Source organism: Lissotriton vulgaris, unplaced genomic scaffold (assembly GCF_964263255.1).
Source record: "Lissotriton vulgaris unplaced genomic scaffold, aLisVul1.2 SCAFFOLD_892, whole genome shotgun sequence".
Taxonomy (NCBI): Eukaryota; Metazoa; Chordata; class Amphibia; order Caudata; family Salamandridae; genus Lissotriton; species Lissotriton vulgaris.
In genome coordinates, this window is record NW_028254288.1 from 56,300 (window position 1) to 67,500 (window position 11,201).

General features: G+C 45.8%; 1 protein-coding gene across 1 annotated transcript in view; it reads right to left on the reverse strand.

Moving 5' to 3' along the window:
* The window catches only part of LOC147659591 (mitochondrial 2-oxodicarboxylate carrier-like), a gene marked incomplete at its 3' end in the record, with an annotated part of 710,830 nt that overhangs the window by 17,909 nt on the left and 681,720 nt on the right, over positions 1-11,201 (reverse strand). Inside the window, exon 5 of the mRNA XM_086951622.1 lies at positions 8,456-8,522. Within this exon, the coding sequence (XP_086807748.1) occupies positions 8,456-8,522 (67 nt within the window). The remainder of the gene's footprint in view (positions 1-8,455; positions 8,523-11,201) is intronic.

The following is an 11,201-nucleotide window of genomic DNA, read 5'->3' on the forward strand; positions in this document are numbered from 1 at the left end:
AAAATTCAAGTAATCTTGTATTGCCCAAACTTTGGTTGAATGTTTGGGACCATCTCCCTTGTCTCTGGTCCCGATGGAGTGGGTTGCTTTCGTTTGGAGGTGCTGGGTGAAGATTGGGGAGGGTTGCTGGCCAGCTCTCTCACCTCTGCCGCAGCATAGCTGTTGGGATGCTTTCGCTGCTTGTGCCGAATCATGGTGTTATTGCCAAATGAGTATTTCTTATTAGGGTTCCCCCTTGAAAGTTCAATGCCACAGATTTGGCAAGTCACCTTTGGCGCATCCACTTTCTTCTTGCCCTCTGGGATAGAAAAAAACTCCCATACAATGTGCTGCTTTGGCCTATATGGGGTGCTATCTTCTGGCAGCCAGCTCCTCCTCCTCCCCTCCTCCTCCTCCTCCTCCTCCTCCTCCTCTTCTTCTTCTTCATCTCCACCACTGTGGTGTTGTGGTGGTCCTCTTGGTGGTGGTGGTGGTGGTGGTGCAGATGCTCCAGCTGCTGCTGCTACTGTAGCCATTTTAAAGTACAAAATATTACTCAAAGATCTCCAAACAGGTCTTCCTCAGTCAAAGGACAAAGTCAGAATAAGGAAAAAAGGTGGGGGCTTTCATCATTTGGAAAAAAAACTGTCCTGAACCAATGAAAAGTGTTATTTTCAGGTCACATGACCCGGGCTTTCATCATTTGGAAACCAAAACTGTTCTGCACCAATAAAAACGGGAATGAGGAACTTTATGTACACTTGTGAAACTTATGAACTATATAATCAAATACTGTATATTCTGACAATTGTGTATTGAAATAGACTTTGACGGATCATTCATTTATATGTGGCTAGAGAAAAAATCAAAAGAAAAAAGAAAAACATGGTATAGATAAAAAATAATTTCATTAATAATTCATGGCATTGCTAGACTGTGTTTGCTGCACTAGATGACATATTTTTGATTAAGGCACTCAGCCAATACGTCTGTACAGGATACCCAGCCTGTGTACTAAAAATAAACAACTTTGTGCATTTTTAACTAGCTAAAATTTGCTAACTGACTATCAACTGTTTGACAGTCATAAACAAGCGCAAAACAACTAATAACAACCATGTCATAAATCAAACATCGATCTATGTCAGGAAGTGTACTGAACCGGTCATAAACATTGCCATGACAAGCTTAAAAGAAAGATAAACTACAGAGCCCACAATGCATCCTAACAAGCCATGTGGTGACTTTTGTTATAAATACTAAAAACAAAGAATGGACATTTGTTTGTAACCGTGATCAGGGACAGTTCATGTCCGAAACGCGTAGGTGGGGAACCTACAGGAAATTAAAACCAAGATAAAAACGATCGAAGTGGAGTGCGGCGTCTTTCTTTTTGAAAGTTTTTTGCTTAAGATATTAAATGCGAGTTAGTTCCAAACCTCGCCGCCAGCACCAGCTGTTCAGTTGCTCCTCTTGCATTGGGACATTTGCTCGTATATATATATATATATATATATATATATATATATATATATATATATATATATATATATTACCTACTGGCGGTCGCCAGTAGGTAGTTATAGTTAGGACCTAGTTTCCATAGGAAATCCTCAACATTCTATTTGGAATAACTTTGGCCCTGGTTGAAGAATCTTAGCGAATTTCTCAAAGAAGATGGCTCGGTCCGCTGCGCTCCTGCCCTAAAAGTTTGGGGGGGATTGGTCAAGTGGGGGCTGAGATAAAAGGGGGGTCCCAAAACGTGTTTTCTCCATGTTATTTTCCATAGGACCTTTAGACTCGGCTACAGGTCGAACGGGTGAATGGATTTATAAGAAATTTGGCAAAACTGTACAGTCCGGCTCGCAGATTACGCTTTTTTTGGAATGGTGTAAATCCGTTCAGTAGTTGCTGAGGAAATTAAAGTTAAAGTCAATTATATATCTATACGCGCGCACGGGTGCGCACACTTAAGCGGCTGCGCGCGCGAGCGGAATTTTGCTGCGTGACGTCTGTTAACGTTCGATTCGAAGGAAATCAGGAAGTGTTGACCGCCATTTTGTCATTGCGAGTAAATATATTGTTGATTTCAAAGCGTTGGAACATGGAAAGGGGAGAAGGTAGAGATTGTTTTGCTGCGTAGGTTTTCTCAGGGTGTGCAGTAAGGCCCTTAAAGGCGAAAATATATATATATATTTTTTTTTTTAAGTTGCGTGGTGCGCGCACTCGGTCGCGCACACCTTTTTACAAGAGTGTGAAAATGGAGATAAATGAGAAGTTTGAGTGCTTAGATATAAGGTGGCTCTGAAAAGAGCCATTGTGTTAATTGAGTGTTTTCTGCATTTATAAGTAAGTACCGATGCAGAGCCTGATGTTGCAGAGTAAGATTCTGTTTCCCTCATTCGTGAAATGAACACCGTCTCTCCTATAGACGTCTTGCATGTGGTATCGCAAGTTGTTGTGGTAAATAGAACCCATGCTATAATCTCTGAGGAACGCAGAAACAGATTTATTTACATGTCTCCTTGCTTTCTCAAATTGTGCACAATGTTGATTGGACCAATTCCATTTCTGTCTTTGGCATATATTGGAATATACCAAGGCAGATCGAGGAAAAAGTGTCATCAATTGTCTAAAGGTGTCTTTTAGAAGCATTTCCAGACGTACCCCAGTGATTGTGCCTAGATCGTTCCCACCACAGTGCACAATTATAAGGTCTGGTTCTGGGAGATGCATAAAAGTTTTCACCAATGGAATCAATTGGTGACATTTCAATCCTCTTTTGGCAATCCATGTTATGTGTACATTTGGTAAGCCGAGGTTGCAAATTCGTCTGCTTACTGCATATTTTTCACTCCAGTGAATATAACTGTGTCCTATTAGCCAGACCTTCATTTTCAAGGGATTTGTAGTCGTCCTCCGATCGGTTCTGGAAGTGGAATGGTAGTTAGAAGTTGAAATTCTAAATAAAGAAAAAGGAAGAGGCTGGGTGTGGTTTAAAAAATAAAAATGATTGGTTGATTGTAAGAAGTGGAGATTGAACAGTACGTTGCATGTTAATGTTTATGTTAAACGAAAAGTACTATTGGGTGTGAAAAAAAAAGACATGTAACAGAGCTGTGGATTGGCAGGTGTTTCTGGAGGGAAAACAGTGTTGTTACTTTGCTGTAGAACGTTGAGATATGAACTTTTGACCTGTGCCTTCAGCCAGGTGCAGAATGAGGTGTTACCATGGAAACAGCCAGAGATGGCTGTGGGTGATGGGTGACTTTTATGTGACATTGAAAATATTGTGAGGGAGAACCAACTGAAATGTAACTGCTTACGTTACGCGCTCCGCGCCGCGCCCCGGATTGCTTCCGGGAAGCTGCGCTTCGCGTCTCGCGCACCGGAGCACTTCCGGGTGCGCTAACGCGGCGCGTCATATGACGGATTACGCAACAACGCGATACGTCGTTGGGGCTCCACCGGAACTGATCGAATTGGTAGTCTACAGTGTTTCTGGATGTTTCAGACTGAAGCTGGCGTCAGCATGAGAGCACCCCGTGGCTACGTCGTGGCCATTCCGCGAGCAATCATGGCAGTCGCTCCCCACCGGAAGTCTGCAAGAGTCGGGGGCCTCGGTGACTCTTGTAGAATCTTCAAGGCTGAGGGAACGCTTTTGGGAATGGGGCTCATGCCCTAGCAGTCAAGCGTCCGAGTTCCAGGGTTGCCCAGAGCCATCCTTGCAGGCCAGGCCCAAGTCTGTGGAGCCGACCGCCATTTCCTGAGCTCCGTGGCAGCCGCCTGTCGCTGTATCGGAAGAGTGGGTGCAATTCAGCCGGATGGCGGGTGAGACGGTGTAATAGCAAGAGCAGGCGTAATTCAGCTGGCCGAGCGAGGCACTGTGCCGCAGGAGCAGGCGCAACTCAGCTGGCCGAGTGAAGCGCTGGGGTGTAGCTAAGAAACCTCCACCTGGTGAGGTGGGAGAGGCTCGTTCGCGCCGCCTCTCCCTTCCAGTGCACCCCACGCCGTCTCCTGGCGCAGGTATATGTGATGGTCGGACCAGGGCACCGCAGGACGTGTCTTCAGGTCAAACGGATTGTGGGACAAGGTCCAGAATGGAAGAGGCATCAAAAGGCAAGAAGTTCCGCCTGACCCCGGGAGCCGGCCGCCTATGTCGGGGGCGATCTTAGGCCATACCAGGGGAACAAGACTTGGGGAGGGGGCAGGAGCCAAGCGCCCCCTCCGAGTCCGCGTTTCTTGGACCCTGAAGTATGGCACTCAATATCCAGAACTTATGACATTTGTGCAAGGCAGGGACATCGAAGCCTCTCAGGGACCAAGCATATCCAGAGTCCTTCCTACAGAAGGTGGTGGGGGTGGCGGCATTAGCAAGGCATCCCCCCACACAACTTGTCGGACATCACCTCTGGATGTACTGGGTGTTCAATTTCAGAATTGAAACTACTAAGAAGCAATTAGAAGTGTTGTTTTCATGTTGCAGCAGGCTGCCATGTAAATAGTTATTTAATAAAACGTTTTATCCTGTTACTTTGCTGGTGTGTTGTATATATTTATAATATTTGCATAGTGTTTGTCGTGATTTTGGGCGGGGTGGGCGGCGGAGCCGAGCTGTCTTGCAGCCATCATGGCGTCGAGTTCGGTTCCTCTCTCTAGTTTCATGTTTTTTCTAACGATTTATATGTTATAGTTTGCTAGCACGATACAGCGGATAGTCCGCATTTTATATATATGTCCTTTTTATTAGGGGGGTCCTCCGGTGGAGTCGGACGATCTACCTGTAATAAACGGTCCGGGTTGAACCAACTACCAACAAACGGGGCAGAGATAGGCATGACGGGTTACAGAGGGGACAAAAGTGTGCACTACCTATCCTTCACTATCTGCAAAAACTAAACAGAGTATTGCGACTTTGTGCTTATTTGTGAACAGAGAATGACCCAAAGAGAACCAATTTCGAACAATCATAGGCTATTGGCAGTGGGCAGAGAGGCCATGACACAGAAAATGGCTGTTACTTACGTGCATGATGGGGCCTAAAAGGGACTAGATGGCGTGGCCACTGTTTCGCGACTTTCACTTTACTTTTAACAATGGCTGTGGTGAACATAAATGAACGCCGCTTATGTATACCTACTTTTAGTCATTTTCCACAAAAAAGCTTTTGATATTTGCTATTAAAAAACCAAAGAAAATCACTGAAAAAACCATAGGTTATAGACCATATATAGTTAAATATCTGAAGTCCATCTCTGCACTCGATGGAGATACAGGTCGTCGATCAGAAGATGTGCTGGCCACCTCTAATGGTAATAGCGTGGCCAGGGCTCTTGTCGTTGCCTCTGCAAATTGCAGAGGGTGCACTTGTTTGACATGCCGCACCATGGTATGTATGGAAAAGGAATATTTTTTTGCTGGATTTCTTCTTGAGAGAACCAAGTCACATATCGTGCAGGTTACTTTTGGTGCATTCACTTTCTTTTGATCTTCAGGATAAGCGAAAAATTGCCAGATGAAAGATTTATTTTTTCTTATTAAAGGTAGTCGATCATTTTGGTCAGATTCGGAAGATGAATGAGATATGGTAGCCATTTCACCAAAGTCTTCCGAAAGATGTAGGACGTTGTTCTCTCTTGAGAGTAGAAAAGATAGTGAGGGAAGTGGGTGGAGTGCTGCGTGTAAATTCCAGAATTGAAACTATTAAGAACCAATTGAAAGTGTTGTTTTCATGTTGCAGCAGGCTGCCATGTAAATAGTTATTTAATAAAACGTTTTACCCTGTTACTTTGCTGGTGTGTTGTATATCTTTATAATATTTGTCGTTATTTTGGGTGGGGTGGGCGGCGGAGCCGAGCTGTCTTGCAGCCATCATGGCGTCGAGCTCGGTTCCTCTCACTAGTTTCATATTTCTCATGAGGGGTTGTTCCTAATTTTTCTATTTTAGCGAGGTCAAAAAAAGATCCCATCAGTGGCCTACTGATTTTGCTCGATTCCTTTTGTTTTTTCTAACGATTTATATGTTATAGTTTGCTAGCACGATACAGCGGCTAGTCCGCATGTTATATATATGTCCTTTTTATTAGGGGTGTCTTCCGGTGGAGTCGGACGATCTACCTCTAATAAACGGTCCGGGTTGAACCAACTACCATCCTGATTTTGTACATCTTCTGAGCTGGATTTAAGCACACAATTGTTAAAGTATGAAACGTTTTATATTTCTAAAAAAAATACCAAGGTGTGTACATCCGGTAACGCACGAAAGTTTAAAAAGACATTCGGCTCCATTTACTGAAAAGTTTCATAAGAATAAAAAAGAAGTTTAGGTACAGTCTCTTTGACGTACTATAAGTTCTTTGAGGGGTGTATGAAGAATTTCAATAAGTGCAAATTGCAAAGTTTTCACGAAATATATAGGCAGGTGCGCGCACTCGGTCGCGCACGAAAACCTGGAAATGCGATATCCATTTTATTGACAACTGTTGCCGAGAGTGCGCACACCGGGTCGCGCACGAAAGTTTAGTAAGGCTATTTTTATTTACAGACAAATTTTAATGTGTTTAAAAAAAGGCAAGGTACAGACTTTCGAATTCTGTATTGCTTTACAAGGAGTCTCTATGGAACTTGAACAGTGAAGAAAACGGCTTGTTTTCGAAAAAAATATTGCCAGAACTTTATTGCCAAAAGTATAGGTTGCATACACGACATTTTTCTGAATTAGCATTTTAAAAACCAATGAAATTCACAGAAAAAACCATAGGTTTTACACACGTTATAGTTAGGAAGTAGCATTTGAAAAACCTATGAAATTCACTGAAAAAACCATAGGTTTGACACATGTTATAGTTAGCTGGAAATTTTACTGACATAAAACCAATGAAATTCCACGTTATAGTTAGTTGGACTCACTATAACTTGCGCGTGCAATGCACTGCTGATGACGTCACATATTACATCACTCATGACATGGTCAGTGACATCACTCATGACATCACTGATGACACCATCCAGTGAATATGTGTCTTTCTGAAAAATTAATATTAGTGAGTAATGTTTAAATATTTAAATATATATATTAGTGTTTCACTTTGTGTATAAGTGGCTACATGTGTTGGTAAGTAGCTACATGCGTATGTATATGGGTTACTAGATGTTTCTCTTAGTATCAGTATGAGTGTCTATATGGTTTGGTGGGGGTATTACTTAGCACATAGATGCATGAGTGAAGACAGCATATGTGCAGGACTGTATGGGTGGATGAGTGTGTATATGTGTTTGTTAGTGAGTGAATGACTGTCTCACTAATGTCTTTATCAGTAACGACATATGTTTTAATCTAGTATATGTGAATATTGATGTATATAAGTGAGTATATGTGAGTATATGAGTATATGAGTATCTGTGAGAGTAAGAGATTGTAAGAGTTCCTGTTTAAATAAGTATGTGTTTCTATAAGTGATTGTTTAAGAGAATAAATATGTGTAATTTTCAATAGAAGTAAGGTGGAAGTGTGTGTATAACTCTATATTCAAATAAATGGATGTTCAATAGTTTATTTGCACGTGTGAGTATGTGTGTGAGTAACTTTTGGATGACTGCTGATGTGTAACAGGATGTATAGGTGTATCACTTCATATGATGAGTGAGTATATGTATGAGTGACTATATAGAACTGTTGGTGAATGAGTGGATGTGTATATAGATGGTGGAATTACTGAATTAGTTGTTGTAACTGGTATGGGTATCTCCATTTTTTTTTAAATTTCAGTTTCTATTTTTGAATATGTGTTTCAAGGGTTACATTACACTGAAAGGAGGTCTGTCACTCTGTCACAAGGATGGAGTCATCAGTGATGTCATGAGTGATGTCACTGACCATGTCATGAGTGATGTAATATGTGATGTCATCAGCAATGCATTGCAGGCGCGCAAGTTATAGTGAGTCCAACTAACTATAACGTGGAATTTCATTGGTTTTATATCCGTAAAATTTCCAGCTAACTATAACATGTGTCAAACCTATGGTTTTTTCAGTGAATTTCATAGGTTTTTTAAATGCTACTTCCTAACTATAACGTGTGTAAAACCTATGGTTTTTTCTGTGAATATATATATATATATATTCAGCAGTTATAGTTATCGCAAGTAAATATAACTCATGCCCTTAGTTAAATTCTATTTTATATGTGCCCCCGCCAAGCAGAGTGTTCTCATCAATAATTTTACAGCAAATATTGCAGTGATATTATGAATGATGTCATGGAAGATGAGTGAAGTAATGTCAGGGGTAATTAGCGTTGCGTGGTGAGGGTGATATTTATAGTTACCTTAGGGCACGAGTTATACTTACTTGAGATAACGATAACCGCTGAATTTCTATGGTTTTGTGTGTAAAATCTGAACCTAACTATAGCGCCCCAGCCGTGACCTTTGTTTTTAAGTGATTTCTAGGGTCCTTACCATCTCAGAGTCTTACCTTCACAGCTCGCTTTGGGGTCTCCGCCAAGATTGGGGGGAGGATTCCTTTGTAGAAACCAAATATCCTATGGAAGGAATGAAGAGCTGTCAGTGGAACAGAACAGAACCATTGAAATGATAGAAACAGTCAAGCATTGGCTAATCCCTGCGGGCAAAGGTTACTTTAAAATAGAACCACAGTACAGTGAGCAGAAAGTGCACTGGTGGCGCCCACCTCGGATGTCACTCACACGTGGGCTGCAGGATGCATTTACACCCCACGTGAAGGGCCTCAGCGCTGCACTGAAGCCTGGAGGACAGTAGCATGGAGCTGCTATGCTTTCTGCCGAGGCTCACACGGTTCACCGAGTGAGCCCCACACCCGAGCGGAGGCTGTCAGCATCCAGCTCGTTCAGACAAAACGGCAGTGGTTTGTCTTTTTTGAAGATCATTGCGCACCTCCCATGCGCACACCCATCCCCCGCCTCTTAGTGAACACTTAGCCAGGTGACGTCAGCAGGATGGCATTCCCGTGCGTACTGCCTCACCTCGGAGCTTGTCTCATTGGTCTTAGGGGGTGCACATGTCGATGGGAGGGGGAGGGTGGGGGACTACCGCCCCAGCCGGCACGAGCACCCCCGCTCCTCAATGCGTTTGGCCAACGTGATGGAGAAAACCTAACGACCCCCCCACCACCCCTCCGCCACTGGCTCTTCGCTGCGGCAAAGATCGGGACCGCCACGGGGGGCAGGGGGCGCCACGGGGGGCAGGGGGCGCCACGGGGGGCAGGGGGCGCCACGGGGGGCAGGGGGCGCCACGGGGGGGGCGGCAGGGGTTGCCACGGGGGGGGGGCAGGGGCCGCCACGGGGGGGGGGGCAGGGGTTGCCACGGGGGGCAGGGGCCGCCACGGGGGGGGGGGGGCAGGGGTTGCCACGGGGGGGGCAGGGGCCGCCACAGGGGCCAGGGGTTGCCACGGGGGGGGGGGCAGGGGCCGCCACGGGGGGGGGGGGGCAGGGGCCGCCACGGGGGCCAGGGGCCACCACGGGGGGCAGGGGTTGCCACGGGGGGGCAGGGGGCAGGGGCCGCCACGGGGGCCAGGGGCCACCACGGGGGGCAGGGGTTGCCACGGGGCCAGGGGTTGCCACGGGGGGGGGGGCAGGGGCCGCCACGGGGGGGGGCAGGGGCCGCCAAGGGGGCCAGGGGTTGCCACGGGGGGGGGGGAGGGGCCGCCACGGGGGCCAGGGGTTGCCACGGGGGCCAGGGGTTGCCACGGGGGGGGGCAGGGGCCGCCACGGGGGGGGGCAGGGGTTGCCACGGGGGGCAGGGGCCGCCACGGGGGGGGGCAGGGGTTGCCACGGGGGGGCGGGGGGCAGGGGCCGCCACGGGGGCCAGGGGCCGCCACGGGGGCCAGGGGTTGCCACGGGGGCCAGGGGTTGCCACGGGGGGGGGGGAGGGGCCGCCACGGGGGGCAGGGGCCCAGCTACGCCTTTTACATTAACTTTCCGGACTCATCATCATAATCCCTTTATTGGGAGTCTTTATATCGATCCATTAAAGCACATGGGCTCCAGAAAGGTACATTGGATAAAAAAATGCATCCTACACAAATACAACTCATTCAATACATTCTTAAAACTTAATTCATAAGACACTTCTTAAATTCTTAAAATGTTTAAAGCGTTATCAGTCTAAATTCCCCTTTCAATCAAATGTGTAGGACAAATTGTCTAGAAATGTAAGCGAGTTCCTTCTTTTTATAGCGGCATGCTCATTCATTATCAAGGGCACATATGACATTCATGGCCTCCTTATAAAACAAACGTTTCTTTGCCAGAAAGATTGGCCGTAAAAATATTCGCCTTAAATCTCGATAAAACTTGCAGAAGAGCCTCGAGGGCCTCGCCAGGGAGTGGTGTCCCCTTCGCAGGCCACCTGTGACCTCTTCTGCCACCTGTGCCTGCAGTGTGCCGGTCATGGCCCAGTCATGTCACATCTGTGCTTGGATATTTGTACCTTTGACCGGATGGACCAGGCGGCGTTACACCAGTCGTATATCTGGACGCATCTGATGTTTTCTCTTCTCTTCTGGCTCTTTGTTGACTTTGCTTCTCCATACAGATCTTTTTAATTTCCTTTTTACCATATTGCAGTGTTCCAGTAGGTTCTGTCACTTATACATCTTTGTCAGTTTCCTTCTGTAGCTTATCCATATACGCAAACCATGGGATTTTATTGAAATATCCCAGTGTTAAACAATCCTTGATTATGTTCCTGGTAAACTGTGTTCCCTCCTTGCAGCCACTGTTCTGGCTCGAGCACAGAGCCCCGGCTTGTATCTGATCGGCTCCATCCGGCGCACCCTCTTTTTGTGTCGGAGATACAGGGATGTATATACCTCGGTACAGCCGACAGGAAAGGGGGGTTTCACAGGATTGTAGTATGTTTACACTGGTGTTGCCCCACACTACCAAACCATCGGTTGCTACTGATGAGCATGCACTGCCGTAGAACTTGAGCACGTCACATATAGGTCTGCTACCTTTCTTATTACAGAATCTATAAATAGCCTCCATGGTTTGGATTAGTTTCAGTCTTGTCTGGTCTATTTGAGTGGCCCAGTTACTATTATAGGAGAATAGAAGGCCTAGATAGGAGAAACTTTGGACTTCGGTCAGCTTATGCTCCCTCACACGATGGATCTCGTTCTTAGCCCTACCCTGTCCTCAACCATCACAAACGTCTTAGTCAGGTTTAATTTGAGGTCT